This window comes from Neolamprologus brichardi, chromosome 19 (assembly GCF_056152115.1).
Source record: "Neolamprologus brichardi isolate AB-2024 chromosome 19, ASM5615211v1, whole genome shotgun sequence".
In the NCBI taxonomy this organism is placed as follows: Eukaryota; Metazoa; Chordata; class Actinopteri; order Cichliformes; family Cichlidae; genus Neolamprologus; species Neolamprologus brichardi.
The window spans coordinates 14,522,468-14,540,117 of NC_142122.1; the positions used below are offsets into that span (position 1 = coordinate 14,522,468).

Genomic DNA, 17,650 nt, shown 5'->3' on the forward strand with positions numbered 1-17,650 from the left:
TTCACCGAAAGCTGGATGAATTAAGTACCAGTTCAATGAATAGAACTATTTGAGAAAATTAAACTTGAATAAAAGTCTACATGATCAAGGACCTTCAAGACTTTATTTCTCCACAGCTATGTGGAGAAATGTGTAGTAACACATTTGGAGTAACCAAAGGCTGATTTGATTTTGTCAACCTATAAATAATAACTTCAGCATTTATAATTACATGTATAAATATTACATTAATATTACAAGACAGTATAAAACATGCCCATGGCTTTGCTCAGGACCAAGTACCCGATCTGTATGAAATAGAATCATAGCAAGAAAAGGTAAATGGACTGGCACTTGTGTACTTGTGCTTTTCTCTCAACTGGAGCCTTCCAGCTAACATTCTGACACTTTTGCCCTAATGAATGCATCTGGGACAACTTTAGGTGTCCAAGGATACTTCAACATGCAGACTGGAGGAGCTCGGGATCAAACCTCTGACTTTCCGATTAGTAGGGGTGGGTGTGGCTCAGTGGTTCGGTTCCCCATCTGCTCATACACATGCATACCTCAAATTGCTCCAAACTGCTCTTCAGCAAGTTATGAATGTGTGAGAATGTTAGTTGGTTTATACCATTTTTATCATTCATAGCTTAGCATATTAGCATAGCATATCACTAAAATGTCTTGATGCATGTTCAAAAATCCAGGTACGTCCAGATGAACAGAATCAACTTTTTGGGAATTCCCTAAAATCACTGTAGTCTTTATGCCCAGCTGCGAAGAAGCCCCAGGATATATCCAAAACCCAATGGAGAGATTATATTTCTTATCTGGTCTGGTCTGGGAACACCTCACCCAGCAGGAAGTGGAAAGTCTGGCTGATGAGAAATTTGTCTGGAATATCTTGATTAGTTTGCTGTCACTGCAACATGACCTTGGATAAGTGGAAGAGGATGGATGCTGTGTCTTTCCACGAAAGATGTCTGCAGTTAAGTTATTAGCAGTCCATAAAAGATTGCAAAGATTTTTTTAAGAATTTACCTCCTAATTCCCACCATTATGGGCTTGATTTTTAGCCTTGACTGTTTCCAGCATGCTAGAACATGACGACAGTGAGGCAGTGGTGAGGTGTGTGGTATGAGTTACAGATAGGCTCAAGGTGGGCATACGGTTACATTAGGGATCATCTCTGAGCTCAGGGATGAATTTCCATGGAAATTTCCACGCAGATGAAATTGCGAATCTGTAGTGAGAGTAATGAGCAGGTGGAAGAGAACCTGGAGAGGTGGAGGTATGCTCTGGAGAGAAGAAGAATGAAAGTCAGTAGGAGCAAGACAGAACACATGTGTGAATAATAGAAAGAAAGGTGTAACAGTGAAGCTGCAAGGAGTAGATGTAGTGAAGTTAGATGCGTTTAAATACCTGGGGTCAACCATATAAAGCAACAGTCAGTGCACAAGAGAGGTGAGGAAAAGAGTGCAGGCAAAGTAGAGCAGGTGGAGACAAGTGTCAGGGGTGATTTGTGACAGAAGGATAGTAGCAAGAGTGAAAGGGGAGATTTATAAGATGCTGATAAGACCTGCTATGATGTATTCTTTGGAGATGGTGTCACTAACAAAACAACAGGAGGTCGAGTTGAAGATGCTAAGATCTTCACTGGGAGTGACCAGAATGTACAAGATTAGAAACGAGTAAATCAGAGTGAAGTCTGGCTGAGATGAATAAATAGTGGAGACAAAGGAAGTTGACACAGAAAATGCTCATGGATGTAGTGAAGGAGGACATAGAGAGGGTTGGTGTGACAGAAGAGGACGATAGGGTGAGATGAAGGAAGACGACCCACTGTGGGGAGTCCTAAAAGGAACAGTGGAAAGAAGAAGAAGACTGTTTTCAGCATACTTTCAAATGCACAAAGACATGCAATGGGACCATTAAAAACAAGAGTGGGTGTTCAGGGTGACACATTCTTTCCACAAAATAGGCAATCTTTTGTAGAAAGTAGAAATTTAGAGAAGACAGAGGGAAAAAAGCACTAAACAAAGGATACACTTTTAAAACCCATGCTCCAGGGGGAAAAGGTTAGCACTAGCCTGGGAGCAAAAGAGTGAGTCAAAGGAGGGGACCGTAATATAAACATGAACAAGAGGCACATTTAAAAGGTAATTAACAGCAATAAATACAAGATCCAATAAACAGAATGTAGGTCAAGCAGAAGTTAATCAAACAAAACTGAAATGAACAGAGGTTTCAGCGTGACACTTCAGGATGCTGACAAACAAACCAAGTTTAATGCAGGGATTGATTGCCGTGTGTTTCTCTCCAAATGAAGCTTCTTACCGAGCAGGTAATTAGGAAGTGAGCAGATGCTAGTATTGAGCGCTCCGAGCGCCTGAGAGAGAGGCAGTAATTGTTTTCTGTTGATTACATGGCCTTTTGACAGAAAAATGGGTCACTGCAGCGGTGACCACTGGCTTGCCTGAGAAGACCTTCCAGGACACAGTTATAACAGTTAATAGTGGGGAAGTGAGAGGATCTCCAAAGCTGATTTCACATCCACATGTAGAACACGTGGCTGTATAAAGTGCCAACATGCTTTGCTTTTAACATGAAGTAGCATTTATGCAACTTATATACTTTTTCATATTTATTAAAGTCATGCTTTTTGCTGTTATTTGCTCTCATATGACCAATAGTTTGGTATTTATAATAATCTGACAGGTTACTTGTGTCACTGTTACACTCACATACTTTCACTTTAAACTATAGAGTTCTTTTTTTGTCCTTTCCTTTCTTTTTTGTCTATTTCCTTGTGTCGGCTTCAGCATTTCAGTGGTAAAATTTGGTTTTTTGTTTAAAATAGTGTGAAATGCATTGTTTTTCTTAAATAACTACTATTACTAAAGGTATCATTTTATGAAATCCCATAGAAGGAGCTCTAAGCTTTTCTTTTTGTTATTTTTAAAAAAAAATGCATTTAGCTCATGAAGAGTAACAACTTGTCCTGTGCATGGATCGGCATGGAAGACACCCTAATTTGCTTTTGTTGAATACTAGCTCCATCTGCTGGTTACAGTTTCACCACTTCTAGATATCAGCAGGCAGTCCTCCCTTACAGCGACCTGCCAGACTCTTATGTTAAGTAGAATTCGTTAACTTTAAAGGTTTGCAGGCTTGTCTGTGACGTACTTTTACCGCCATCACAAAAGCAAACACTTTAATTTATGCTTGGTAATGTAGCAGATTAAGAGCTCAAAGATAAATACAGACGCTCCTTGTTCTTTTACTGCACTTCAACTCCTCTTGGTTGCACTGACTGTTGCCCTGACAACCTTATGTCACCATGTGAAAGTTACAATATCCCTCTGTTTCAGCTCCGCTCATCTGCTCAGCTGATTACGTCTACAGTATGTGACCCTGAACGGCCCTTTTATCTGACTGTAAAGGATCCAACTTGGCTTCCTTTCCCTGTAGAAAATCTGTAATTTATCCATGACTTCAGAGGCATTATATGGCCTTGAATTCATTTCCTGCAGACTTACTCTAATCTAGGGAACTACTACATCCCTAACCTTAACCTTAAGGCATGCCTTCACCTTTAAATTTAAGGATTTATGTTATAGCGACTTGTTTATGTTCATGAAAGGAAGCCATGTGCCCAGAATGTAACAATGTAAACAAAATGAGGTCCCCACAACATGAGTAAGACCTGCTCACCACACACATACACACACATTTTCTTGTCTATCTTTGTGAGAACATTCAGCAGTGTGATATATTTTCTAGCCCCTTAACCAAGTCTTCGGCATCCAACTAAGAAGTGTGTTTGGTTCACTTGTTTAGGCTATACTTTAAACCTATTAAATTTACTTCTAAAACAGTAAAAGCATAACAGTGCCTCTCAGTATTTTGCTTATGTTGGAAATGTTGGCATAAGATCCCATATACACATGTGGATTTTTCTGTTACTGAAGGAAGTCTGGATCTGATTATTGTCAGGCAAAATCTGAAGTTATATAAAAAAGAGGATTTTTTTTTTTATATCGTGATGATGAATCAATTTATATGACGTGGTCTTGCCAAAGACGGGTGTGGTCTTTTGTGAGGCTGTAGGGAAATATTTATATAGTCATATTTTTTCTATTAAAGAAAAGGGTCTGATTCAATGTGGTCCCCATTAAGAGATCATTTAGGCTATGAAAAAATAAGAAGGAATAAATTGCTTTACAATGTTGTGGTGTGTAGATCCTGTTGACCCTGTCCTATTAATGCTTGTCTACTGAGGAAAGAGGTCCAGGCAGTTTTACTGGAATGCCTATCAGCGGGCAGCTGGCTTGTTAAATACTCTCCAGAGATTTGGTTTTGGGGTTGTTGTTTTTTTTACAAACATATGGCAGTTTCTTTCCCTTTTTACTCAAACACAACAACAATGCTTTTATTTGTTGTCCTCCAAATGGAGCAGCTGAGTCATAATAATTAACATTTTTCACATATGCTGTTCTGTTGTTGGGAGGGAACAAAGGACGTTTGTATCCACAGCACTGCAAAAACAACTCACATGTCTGCTGATTCAGAGTTTGCATAGGATATGATGTACAAAGCTAAACCAAATCCAAGGTCAGCGTTTCATAAATGCTTTTCCCAGTCTTTCAAACTTCATCCATACTGGAGGAATATTCTTGAATCTGGAAGAAGTAAGAAAAACCACAGTTATGTAGCGAGCTGGGCCGTGGCTTCTATTTTGTGGCAGATCCTCCCCCTCGTCTGGAAGCTGTTGAATTTTTCTCCAGATGTGGCGGCACGATCACTTTAATGATACACCAGAGTGCAGTGCAGGCGGAGAGTTAACAGAAGTAGAGGTTGAAAATAACATAAACGAGACTGCTCGAGAAGCAGGGCTGGAAAGTAAGCTTGTTGTATAAGTTTTATGTTTGACTACTGTCGAAAAACGAGACTTATTTTCATTTAAGGAGATTTAATTTACATTTGGGAGAGAGAGGCAACATCTGCAGTATACATGCAATTTATTCCACAATCGGGAAGATGTCTCAGTTTTCCAGCTTAGCTCTGAATCTCCATTTTTCCCCTAAAAGGCAATCTCTGAGATTATCCAATCTTTGGACAGCATCACTGAAATGGAGAGAGTCAGTAGTAGGAGGTTTTCATACTAAATGTGATCAGGATGCCACACAGGCTCTTCCGTCATGATGAGATGTAGCTAACTGCAGCTCAGAGTGTATGGAAGAAGAGCTATTTTTATATTTCAGTATCATTTTACTTTTAAAAGTTTGCAGGTTAAGTAAGATTTGCCGACATGCTGCGTGTGTTCTCTAATAATCAATCATTTCGTCAATGAGACATTTGAGACCTGCAGGCCGACTTGCTTTTTTTCTACTCTCACATTGCCAATTTCCTAAACGACAGGTGTCTTTGACTTGGTCAGCCTCCAGAGAGAACAGGTTGCACAGCTGTCTGGCACACACTTGCATGCGCACACACACAAGTAAGAAAAGAGAGAGAGAAAATGAGGCACTTAATGAAAGATGGCAAACAAGTTTTTTTTCTTTGCTTTGGTGCACTCTGGGTTTTTGTTGGACGGCTTTGGCACTGAGGTGCTTCTGTCATGTCTTTTGTATGTGCAAGTGGACCAAACAAAAGCTTATTGAGGAATCTCTGGGAAGCCTGAGCTGTTGGAAAGGAATGCCCTCTCTCATGGTCCAGCACTTTAATCTTAATCATTCACTGGAGGAGGGGGGCTCCTGCATCAGGGTGACAGGAATTCACTCACTGTTGGCCCCAATAAAATCTATTAGGTGAAGAAGGAAAATAGGCTGGTCATGTTTCTGATACAGACCAATTGGACTAATTGTTCCTGTTAGCCTTTCAAAATGACTCCCTATCATTAAAGGGAACACGTAAATATTTACGTATATATCCCTTTTTTGGGGATTGGTTGCTTAAATCCATGGGAATACACAGGCAGATGTTTTTTTTTTTAGCAGTAGACACAATGGAGGATGTGTGTTTCCCCCTATAAGAAGGCGGAGTTTCCTCCCTGGGGTCCTGAGCCAAACTTGGTTATGTAAGGGATACACAGTTTCTCATCTTGATTTGGAGTTACTCGAAAGTTTACTGCCGTTTATTTTAACAACCTGTCTGTAGAAACATTTCAAAGAAAAGCTTAGTTTTTTTGCCAAAGAACTGCCTTCCTATCGTAAAACTAATTGAAGACTGACCTTACCCACTGCCAAGGACCACGCTTTTGTTGGTTAATATTCAACTGCAAAAGCGCTTGGCGTGCCTCAGGAGCAATTTGGAAATGAGACTACACTAGCAGCCCAGACACACGGACATGGGCTCGGGTACAAGCCGAGGAAAAAGAGTCGCACCTGCTTGTGTCAGCGAGGTAAACGTGACCAAAACGGGGACCGATGTCGCTTCACCTCAAAAGGACAGCCGTCTGTTCAAGCCTCTTAAAATTCATTCAGTTTTGCGCAATGTGCGTAACCGTGCGCAACCTGACTGCCACAGCGAAGGGCAGGATTCGGACTTTTCTGGGAATGAGGAGGATATTGATGGAGAACTGGACACAGTTATGGCAGATTACACAGAAAGAGAGAACACTTCGGTAAAGAAGCCCCCTCCGAAGAAGACGTTCATCAGATCCAAAACATACGGACTGTGTCATTTCAGCCAGGAGGACGCTGAAGACGACTTCAGCTCTGCTCCGAGGCTCCGAGCGTCAGGAAGAGACCAAGAGCCACGTGTCGCACACAGTGTGTCAAGAGATGTAAACAAGAAGGGCAACTCTGCCTTCGCACACGTTAAAAAGCACACATCTGGGTGTCCCACCGAGCACAATGTAAGGACTTTTAAGTTTCTACTTTTAAGTACTTTTGCCAGACTGTAATCCAGTTTATCAGAGCAAGAGAACAAAAGTATGCTTTTAAAGTCCAATAACCGCGAGTTATTATTGAATGAAGCACATAATCTCCATCCTTCCCTCTCTGATTTATGTCAGTCCTCCTCACAGGGCTGTTTGACAACAGAGGCTTTGTCAGAAGACGTTCCCACATCAGAACAACAACCGTAAGTAGGCAACTTAAATAAATTATTAATTCCTGAGCTCAGTGGAGGAAAAATGCGCAGAGCCAGATCAAATTCACCTTAAAGGGATCGAAATACCAAATCCATTATTATCAGAGCATATCAGATACGCCAGATGTTTGCAAGCCGGGGAGAAACAGACGAGTGTCTATTGTTGAAGAATGCCAAAAAGAAAAACATTCATATTTCCAACTTTATTCCAACTTTCTCACAGCGCCATTTTTGTTTTGTTAGTTTTGTTTTGTTTGGGCCTCTACACGCTGAGCGTTGGGTTAACTGTTTAAATATGTGTCACACATTTTCTGTTTGTAATCTTCACCTTCCTGATGTGGGTCTCTACATTTCCCAGGACGTTTGATAGCTGCCATGGCTCTTCTCTCACCACGCCAGTCATCCTGTACGATGGATCCGAAGAGGAGCTGATGGATACCATTGAAAGAGAGTTTAGTTGACCCTCCGAGCTAAGAAAGCTCTTTTAGCAAGCTCTCATGACAGGAAACCGTTTGTATTCAAAGAAAGGGAACCAGGGTTTATTCTGACAAATTTCCTGCTTGCAGGAAAGGCTGCACAATCTGTATTTATGCAGGGTTGCCAGGAAAAAAATAATGAACACAGTTTGTGTTGAACTTAAAACAGCATCACTCCCAGTCTGTGCATTTAGCCAAGTCGTATTTAACAAGATGAAGCAGTAATTGCAGAGTTAAAACACCAGCTTGAATAGGTGCCAGAAAGCTCTCCTCACACTCACAAGGGTTGGGTTTCTGAAGCAGGTAGGGTGTTACTGTCCAGCTCGACTCCTACTGAGCACTCATTTGCTACCTATTACTAACATGGTTTAACATGTCTGTTTAATGAGACAACACAGACCCTTTCTGCCAGTTCTGTAAATGTCAGCAGGAGAGGTACACGCTTTTGATCTTTTAGCAGTAAAGATAGACTTTCCACCAGCAGTTTTGTGGGAGCATAAAGTGTTCAGGGCTTTAGTTTCTCATGTAGCAAACCCTGCCAAGGTATGAGCAGAGAATGTTTACCTAACATTTCCTTCCTGACCACAGCTCCTGCACTTTCTCCACCCTGCGAGAATGTGGCTACAGAGAGACTTTTAGTTGGGCAAAGTCTCTGTTTCTGCTGACACAATTCAGCCATTGAAACACTTCAAAATAAAAGCCTGCTGCCACTTAGTGGCAGAATGCAGAAGTTGTGTGCATGAATACAAACGTGAAATTTTATCAAACTTTTTAGAGGAAATTTCCAATATGAAAATTTGGAAGCAGAGTTTTAAATTTTTTGTGTGTGTTTGAAATAAAAAAGGAGAAAATGTGGAGTTGTTGGTCATGTGACTACTCTGGGAGAAACATGTCTGTAGCTGCTCTGTTCTGCTGACTGAGAGTTATCTGTGTATTGTAATAATCTGCATCAGGCAAATCAAAGTGTCAATCTGTCATTTATTCAGCACAGTCATCGCAGGGACTGTAGGCAGACTGTACAAAATAAAATATTAATTTGTAAAACAATAAAGGAGAAATATAGCACTTTAAACATACATTGGCATTCAAGGTCTTTTTAGCTAGTCATTTGCTTCTTCGAAGGCCTGTAGAAAGAGATCCTTCTCTGTAAGAGCTTCAGTAGCTTGCGAGGCAGGAGAGGAAGTTGATTTCGGAGCACCTCGTTGTTCCTCACATTCTTTGCAATGTAATCCTCACAAATCCTGCCAGGACGAAAAAAAAAGCCTGTCAATTCTCATTTCTATTTTGGGAGACGAATGCATATTTAAAGTAACGTGCCCTACAAAGCAGCAGATACTTAGGACAGCAGATATTTTTACTTGTCTCTAACGGAGCTGCTGCAGGACAAACTTGTTTGTAGCAATAAAGTGAGAATAACGGTAGGTCAGGCAAGGCTGATGGCGCCTGTGAAAACCCGCCTCCATCCCACTTTACATCCTATTCATTTTGCATCGGACTTAATAAGTGCTGCAATGCTCTGTGCCGTACAAGGGATCTCGCTTTTACTTTTCTTGCCTTAGCTTTTTCATGCAAGTTCCCAAAATTGGGCCATGCTCCCCCTTCTTCTTCAGTTGCTGCATGTCCCCCTTCACTACATCCATCAAACATATGGGTCAAACTCAAATTACTGCAGATGGAAACAAACATCCTTTGACCTCGGTGGTCCTTCCTGAAGTCATTTATTTCACTTTTCTTCAAGTCAGAATATCTGCAGTGCAAAATTGTTAGTATTTACTTTTTTTGTAAATAAAATGACATCTTGCTGGTAAAGGTATCACATAGAATTTTTTTTTACCTAAACAGGGGATACGGTTGCGTCTGAAAAACAAGTGCATCATTGCAGTGACCCTGAAAAGAAATGCACAAGGTTTACATAGGTTCACATCCATAGACATATTCGCAAAACTATGTTCATTAGATCAGTTCCTTTAGCAAACATTCTCTGTAGGTTTTTTAATGCTTCATTGTCAGGTGTAGACTGGTCTGTAGAGAGAAGGAGACCTGATGCCTTACAAAGTAAGATTAAGGGCTTAGACAGTTAACTTCATGGTTAACGCTGGGTTTTCAGTGTTAGAAAGGCAGTTCACTTCATGTTAGGGTACACTGCCACGGTAACTTGTACTTCAGACCTAAGGGGAGTACTACAAATCAGGATTAATGGGTTAATTTGCTAAGTCTCGAAATGGACTGACTTTTTTAGTAATCTATGTTGAAAACACCCAGACAGGAACACGTTCGGTTTGAAATCATCACAAAGTTCCATTTTTTTCCCTATTCTATTAATTCAGTTTGCTTCAGTTTTATTTATATAAAGTACTTAGTGTACTAGAAACAATCCCACAACACTCTATGAGCAAGTACGTGGCGACAGTCGGAAAGAAAAACTCCCTTTTAAGAAGAAGAAATCTCAGACAGACACCAGGCGTAGGGAGGGGTGACCCTTCCACCATGACCAGTAGGGGGAGAGGGGAAATTTAGAAGGGAGCCAATATAGGGCAGCTCATAAGGGAGAAATATGGTCTCTCTTTCAAGTCCCTGTCAGTACACTGTCTGCACCACTTTGGATCAATTGGCTTTTCAGGGAGCTTTTGGGGTGACCTGATAATAATGAATTAAAATACACGAGCCTCAAAGTAATAAAGCATTAAATGAAATGTAAATTCTAGTGATTCTGAAATTTTACAAATATTTTATACTCGATTTTAATCAGTTGCTAATACTCGTTTACACATCTGGAATTGCAGCTACGAGAACACAGATCAGAAACTGTTCAGGCTTTTTATAACCAGGAACACTTATTCAATCAATAAAACCTGCTTCACTTTGATCTGCAGACAAACTAACGTGATTTTCATGATTGTCCTTTATTTGGCTATGGGACATTAACCCTTAATGTTTAAATATGTCCAGTTTAAAGATTCCAAGCTGTAATGTGCAACTATCACCAAGAAAGCACTTCGAAATGTTTAATTCAGCATTAATTTCTTGTCTTACTTGCAGTGTTGTATTGTATTGTGCTGTTATGTATTTTTTAAGTTCTTTATAGTTTTTTATCACCATTATATCGTCATCATTTGTCTCTGATTGGAGTAGGTACACTCACAGGGATCATTTTGTGCAGAAGGAAGGTCATGTGATGCGTGAGACACCCCATTTTATGTGAAAGCACACGCTGCCTGAGGCAGAAACTGCTTCTCAACAGAGGTGGATAACCACAAACCCATTACCTCTGATATAGCTGTGTTGAACTTGCTTCCTCATATAGCACTCTGACCTGCTCTGCAGGTTATGTTTCAGTTAAGAGATAAACAGTACAAAAATACCACCTGATCACAAATCAATTCTCTGGAAAACAGTGTCACCATTCCTGGAAGAGCCCATGTAAAGGCAGATCTATAGTTTAAAAAGACTGTTTAAAGTCTATGTTTTTTGTTATAAGCATTAATAAAAAACATAGATCGTCAAAAACAAGCTCTAATTTGCATTGGCTGCAGACATTCAAACCAACTTACACAGTGCTGCTTCGGCTGCATTTGTGTCACCGATATTATATGTTCAGATTTTTCATATTTTCCTAATATGAAGAAAAAGTTTACCCTTTCTTTCTGAAATATGCAACTGTTCTACCAGCAGACTTGTCCATGTCTACGATTGTTGTCTTTCATGTCATAGCTTGGAAGCGCAGGGTTGACTTAGTTAATTACCACCTTTGTTTGTGTCAGTGGAAGTGAAGCCAGATAAGCAAACGATAACTGTGCACGTTGAACTTGCTTTGAAGTACAACCCCCTGCAGTATAGAGTAAACCCTGTTTAAATTTTACATAACATACATGTAAACAAAAACATAGTTTTCATGTTGCACCTGTGTCATGATTTCCAAAGACGTGGAAAATTAAACTAACTTCACCTTTGTTTTTAGCTTCTACATGCGTCTCCCTCTGATACTTACAGTGTCGACAAGCAAGATGTAGTCACAACTTCCACCAAACACAATCACATCAGCATCTTTGCCTGGATTAGCTGTGTGCCACAACCTTAAACAGGAGAAGGTACCACTTAAAATCTGATCACAGTTTATAACGTTTGTTATAACGTTTGTTCAGAGTAATAAATATTACATTCATAAGTTGTTACCTTGGCTTATTCTTAAAGGGATGCTCTAACTCTTTCCACTTCTTTGTTTCGACATCAAGCAACCACCCATCACCTAATCGAGCAAGGTTTGTTTTACTAAGAAGAAAACAACTAGAGGACATAAAAGGACCAAAGCAGCAAAGGAAATAAACTTGAACAAGAGGATGCATTTTCTTACTCATTGGTTTGCAGTCAACACTGAGACCTCCAAACAGGAACAAGGTGTTGTCTGATACTGCTGTGAGTGTGTGCCATGATCTCCCCACCGGAGTTGGGGACAACGGGATTCTGGAAAACCGATTTGGCATGATCCACACAGTTAACTTAAAAACTCATTGTGAGCTCAGGTTCTGCATACACCACGTGAAAAGGTACAGTATAGCAATGACACATGGCTACATACATTTCTGACCATGTCCATGATTCAAGGTTTAAGCAATGGATGTCATTTGTCCTGGTTTCCTGCATTTAAAAAACAGCGCAAGTAACTTTCTCTGATCAACACAACATGCATCCATAAACACTACACTGAAAACCAACTGGGACTCTTACCATAACTCTACCTCCACAAATGTATCCTCTGCATCCGAGCGCAGCACTGCCATGGGCTGCCCTTGGAGCAGGAGCTCGGCCCTGCAAGCAAAAACAGTGTATAGTACTGTGCAAAAGTCTCAAGCTACCCCAACATTTCTTTATTTTTTTGCTTCCAGGGACCCAGATGTTCTTGGAATTGTTTTTAAAGTTCTTGATGAGGAGTTCTCCAGACTTTCTGAAAGTCAAAGTTACATTTTCTGTACAACATTGAGTGTCTAAGAGCATTTCAACCAATGGTGTTTTCAAATAGATAGCATTATGAACACAGAAATGTACCACCAGATTTTGTTTCATTTACTTATTTTTTAGCCATTCAGAGATAAACTTTCTAATGTGATCATTGTCCCTGCTGCATAACCCAAGTATGCTTGAGCTTCGGTGCACAAAACTGATGATCTGACATTTTCTACTCAATCTGCTCTCCATTAATTTCGGTAAGTCATCCCAGTCCCCAGACCATCACACTACCACCACCATTTTTGACTGTTGGTATGTTCTTTATTGAAATGCTGTGTTCGTTTTATGCCAGATGTGAAGGAATTCAAACCTTCCAAAAAGTTAAACTTTTGTCTCATCAGTCCACAGAATATTTTACCAAACATCTTTGAGCTCATCAAGTTTCTCCTTGGTGGTCTCCCATGAATGCTGTTTTTGCCCAGTTTCTTTCTTATTGTTGAATTATGAACTCCTAACTGAGGCTAGTGAGGCTGGCCTCTCTCTCTAGATCTCTAGATGTTTTTGTGGCTTCTGTTCTAACCTCCTGGATGAGTCATCAATGAGCTCCTAGAGTAACTTTGGTCAGCCGCCCACTTCTGGGAAGGTTCACCACTGTTCCGAGTTTTCTCCGTTTGTGTATAATGGCTCTCATCGTGGGTCACTGGATTCCCAAAGCCTTATAAATGGCTTTTCAACCCTTTCTAGACTGACATATGTCAATAATTTGATTTTTCAGTTGTTTCTGTAGCTTTTTGAGATCTTTTAGCCTACTTCACTTTGTTAGACAGACTCTATTTCAGTGATTTCTTGAGCCAACAGGTCTAAAGGTAATCAGTCTTGGGGTTGGATAGTGAAATTGAACTCAGATTGTGGTTTATCACAGTTAATTCCTTTTTAAAAAGGGGAAAATTCTGTTTTTCAGGTAGGTTTGGATAGCTTTTTTCCCTTAATAAATGGAATCATAATTTAAAAACTGCCATTTGCGTTTACATTGGTTATCTTTGTTTTGATGATCTGTAATGACGATCATGTAATATGAAACTAAATCAAATATGCAAAAAAATCAGCAAAAGGGCAAACCCTTTTTCACACTGTACATGGTAGCATTTCTTACAGATTGCACTGGATAAGAACAACACACATAGGTGATGATGAAATATTGCATCAGCTGTTTCTGTTCAGCTGTGTAAGCATGCCCTGCAGGAGCTGCAGTCAAAGATGTTCCACATTTCTTATACACTGTCTCATCAAAGTGTTGTATAAAGATTGCATGTGCTCGATTTTGGAACATTTTGTGAGCAACAGTCAAACAAGCCTAGCCTTAGGTCTTAATAATAATCTTTTATTTATATTTCCACTTGTGAAGTTACTAATTAAAGTTTTATAGCATCAGGGGAAAAATCCCACACATGAAATTCCTGACTTCAGTCAATACCAGCATGAATTAATCTCAAACTGACTCACGTGGGTCCGCGGTTCACTCCAGCTGGACTGCATGGGGTCAAATATGTGAACTTCATTGTTCCATCCCCAAAAGACATCTCCCACCTGGCAATAACAAAAGAGCTAAGCAGGTGTAAAGAAGCTAACTTTTCTAACAAAAACCTTTTAAAAAATCTCACAGAGACAGCTAAAAGACTTGTAGTGAGTAACAAAAAAACTACCCATGAAGTTTCATCCACAATAAAGCTTCCACTCCTCCGGTCGAGATCACTCAGTAGTTTGTGACCATAACCACCAAAGTAGGCGAGCCTGGAAAAATATCACACAAAAAGATAATTCCCAATTAACATAAAATTATACATCCAATCAAGAACAGACGTAACGCTGAATAGTTTTCAAAACTCAACACAGGTTGTGTTTTTGTTCGGATGATGACTTTAAGATAAAGAATGCTAAAAAGATGTTGAAAGCCTGACAAAACCTGGATTTAACGTCAAATCCAAAAACAGTAAAACCAAGATTACAAGATTAACTTATAAGCTTATAATTATCGGGGGATAAAAAGAGAGTAACCGCAAAACATTGGATATAAAGTTAAAGACAAAAAATGTTGATTGTGTGGACATCCAAATCTGCTCGGAAATTGGTGCAGGAAACAAAGACACATGGATAGCCTCTTCACTTCATGTATCAAAGTAAGATCAAACACCCAGCATTCAATTAAAAAAATGAAAAGGACATGGAAACCTAATTTATCTATTTATCTGTCCATTTTCTTTCACTTTTCCAAACCAGCGTCATGCGGGGAAAATTCAGTATCTAGTCCTCAAAATTTCTTTAGTACCAGTTTTTGACAAGTAATATTAAAAATAGATTTTAGTTTACAACTACTGATTGCCTGTAGTGATTTATGTGGTAACAAAATGCTGAAAATTAAACTTGATTAAAATTTCACTGTGCTCACCGTCCGTTATAAACCCAGCAGGACAATTTGTCTCGGGGAGAGGGGGCTGAGCCAAACTCATGCATTATCCTCTTCCATGTATATTTCCCATCTTCCAGGTTGACGCCGTACATCTGTAGGATGAGAAACACTGATCAAATCTTCATTCCTTTATCTCTGTGCTGCATTTATTTATCAACATTTAACATTTGGACAGTCTCGGTCGTTGTGTCCTTGGGCAAGACACTTCACCCGTTGCCTACTGGTGGTGGTCAGAGGGCCCGGTGGCGCCAGTGTCCGGCAGCCTCGCCTCTGTCAGTGTGCCCCAGGGTGGCTGTGGCTACAATGTAGCTTGCCATCACCAGTGTGTGAATGGGTGGATGACTGGATATGTAAAGCACTTTGGGGTCCTTAGGGACTAGTAAAGCGCTATATAAATACAGGCCATTTACCATTTACCATTTTCTTTCAGCGTCTTTCCGGTCTTTCCACCTTAAGTTCAGGCCCATAGATACTTCTGTTTCGCACAACATTAAAAGGTTTATGTGGAGTTTTTGACCACAAGAGGCACTACAGAGTAATCTTTAAATGATCAAGACTTCCAGCTACTGATCATGGACACAGCAAACATAAAATGTACATTATTTTTAAAACACTATCTCTGCAAATGTTACATAAGGAAAGAAAGCATCGGGAGTGCTTGCTAAACCTTAAGCATTCACACAATGTAAACATAACTACGTTTACAAAAAAACACGTGTCATTAACGGTCACTTCCTCAAATATCAGTCAAACCTGATTGGTCTGTCCATTGTCATCACAACCTCCAAATATGTACATGTGTCCATTCATGTAGCAGCTGCAGGTCCCAGACATGGGGGGAGGGACGTCCCCATCCATGTGAAACACCTTCCTTCAGAAAAATGGAAAAAGAAAAGAAAAATGCAGAAAAACTGCTTATATTCACTCACAACTCAGAAGTCAAACAGCCCCAGGAGAGTGCTTGTAAGTCCAAACATAGCTGAAATGTCATATGACTCCAACACAATTTCCTCGAGTTGAAAAACAGAGTAAAAGTCAGGGCTTAACGGGCATTGGTATTTTTTGTTTTGCAAACAGAAGCAAGCAGGAATTTGTTCAGTCTTCTTACCAAATACCTGCATCTAGTTCATACACCCAGATTTCATCATTAGGTAAGAAGACTTCTTCCTCAGCAACAGACTGGAAAGAACAAAATAATTAAATAAATTAAGCACTTTAGCATAACGTCTCATTTCATTTTTATATTTTCATCTGTCTCCAGAGAAGTGTCAGGTGTTTGAGTCAGAAATGAAAAACAAAACGAGGTGCAGGTGCAGGCGGTGGAGTTAGGTCATGTGGTTTGGGAAATGAAAGCAAAAAAAAAAAAGCAAGAACCTGTTACATATAATAATGCACAGCAGTCCTCTTTTATTTATGAATGTATTTTTATTTTTAATTTTATTAGGTATAAATTGGCATATACAGTTAATGCCACCATTTAAATATCATATGTTTAATACAGTACTGGAGAAATCTCCCTTCTCTTCCTTGTCATTTGTGTCTTTTATGTTTCAGTGTTTTCCTCACCATATAGCCTCCCCACACATACAGGAGATTGTCATGCAACACAGCAGTATGTCCGCTTCGTTCCCGGGCGACCAGCTCCGAGCAGTGCCTCTCAAAGGCGGAATCCATAACTGACTGCTATTTAAACACAGAGACGTAAAGGCATGCACTTGAACCTAAAAATCACACAAAAAAGAAAAAAATTCGTCTAAATATCTCACCTATGCTCAACTATATGTATTTACGAGAACAAAGGCCACAGCTAACTGTGAGCAGAAACTCGAACCATCCTACTGTCTTCGGTTTATGCTAAATATTATTTGGGTATGCGAAAAGAAAAAAAAAGGTAGTCTACTAATTCAACCGACAAAAGCTCGGAACAGGTTAATACATAACCACAGTACAAAAACACTGAAAACTTAGTGCATACTCACGGGACGCAGCACGCTGTTAGCTGTCGGATATTATTTCTTCATGTTTTTAAACCTACATATTTTGGACAAGAATGCCTCGGTGCTAAATACTGTAAACAAAGCTACAAAATAAAATACTACTTCCGGTGAACCTCTTCCAGCATAAAATTTCTATTTGTTTTTTTTTTTTTATCTCACAATTTCAACGTTATAACACAATTAAGACTATCTCAAATGTTTGATGTACCACATTACCTAACTCGGAATTTTGAAGTTATTGAGTCAAAATTTCGAGATATTAAGCAAAGAATTTTACTCTCGGACAGCATTTTGTCTTGTTATTTATTTATTTATTTATTTATTTATTTATTTATTTATTTTTGTATAGATTTTTGTTTAGTTTTGTTTGTTTTAGAAAGCTTCCATAGGGTAAAGTTTGCTGTTGTATAATTATATTTAAATATTTATCTCCCTTTTACATAATCTAACACTGGATCTCCAAATGGGAGACTGGAATTGGTGAAAATCACTTGAGAAATAATCCCAAAAAATATAGATATATTATATATAGAAGTTATAATTGTTAAAGGGAAATTAGTGCATAATTACAGGGACCCTGAAAAAAGCAAGCGAAAACATGTGTGGAGGTTTTCAGGACTCAAAGCCAAAAATCTCCCACTATTAACAGGAGAGTGCAAAGTATGCCAGCTTTGATTTAAACACACATCTGT

At 39.4% G+C, this 17,650-nt stretch overlaps 2 protein-coding genes across 5 annotated transcripts; one reads left to right on the forward strand and one right to left on the reverse strand.

The window, feature by feature from the left end:
- The first annotated feature begins 6,078 nt into the window (after nt 1–6,078).
- Nucleotides 6,079–8,646, forward strand: LOC102798057 (uncharacterized). Its single transcript, XM_006798460.3, has 3 exons — nt 6,079–6,838; nt 6,998–7,065; nt 7,433–8,646. Exons 1-3 carry the CDS (start codon nt 6,329–6,331, stop codon nt 7,533–7,535), a joined length of 681 nt encoding a protein of 226 aa, XP_006798523.1. The 5' UTR covers nt 6,079–6,328; the 3' UTR covers nt 7,536–8,646.
- Nucleotides 8,509–17,054, reverse strand: LOC102798359 (kelch domain-containing protein 1). Of its 4 annotated transcripts, none has more exons than XM_006798463.3 (14): nt 16,941–17,054; nt 16,528–16,644; nt 16,070–16,140; nt 15,715–15,832; nt 14,941–15,053; nt 14,198–14,285; nt 13,998–14,081; nt 12,276–12,356; nt 12,127–12,185; nt 11,902–12,011; nt 11,724–11,796; nt 11,539–11,623; nt 9,385–9,437; nt 8,509–8,791 (listed from the first exon to the last, which is right to left on the reverse strand). In XM_006798463.3, the coding sequence occupies exons 2-14, from the start codon at nt 16,633–16,635 to the stop codon at nt 8,647–8,649; spliced, it is 1,188 nt and encodes a 395-aa protein (XP_006798526.1). In that variant the 5' UTR covers nt 16,636–16,644; nt 16,941–17,054; the 3' UTR covers nt 8,509–8,646. The 4 variants fall into 4 exon arrangements, with proteins under 4 accessions (XP_006798526.1, XP_035766918.2, XP_087689064.1 ...); XM_035911025.2 differs by lacking the exon at nt 8,509–8,791 and adding an exon at nt 8,800–9,297 and having other exon boundaries at nt 16,528–16,641; XM_087832938.1 differs by lacking the exon at nt 8,509–8,791 and adding an exon at nt 8,800–9,297.
- Between the last annotated feature and the right edge of the window lie 596 nt (nt 17,055–17,650).

What these genes read in the sequence shown, in the direction of transcription:
- LOC102798057 (XM_006798460.3), top strand. Translation starts at nt 6,329, where the DNA reads ATGGGCTCGGGTACAAGCCGAGGAAAAAGAGTCGCACCTGCTTGTGTC. An exon ending in GGTGTCCCACCGAGCACAAT is followed by an intron (nt 6,839 to 6,997) that starts GTAAGGACTTTT and finishes GATTTATGTCAG; the next exon opens with TCCTCCTCACAGGGCTGTTT. An exon ending in CCCACATCAGAACAACAACC is followed by an intron (nt 7,066 to 7,432) that starts GTAAGTAGGCAA and finishes TACATTTCCCAG; the next exon opens with GACGTTTGATAGCTGCCATG.
- LOC102798359 (XM_035911025.2), bottom strand. Translation starts at nt 16,635, where the DNA reads ATGGATTCCGCCTTTGAGAGGCACTGCTCGGAGCTGGTCGCCCGGGAA. An exon ending in ACATCTTGCTTGTCGACACT is followed by an intron (nt 9,438 to 11,538) that starts GTAAGTATCAGA and finishes ATTTCTTTTCAG; the next exon opens with GGTCACTGCAATGATGCACT. An exon ending in CAACCGTATCCCCTGTTTAG is followed by an intron (nt 9,298 to 9,384) that starts GTAAAAAAAAAT and finishes TTTGCACTGCAG; the next exon opens with ATATTCTGACTTGAAGAAAA.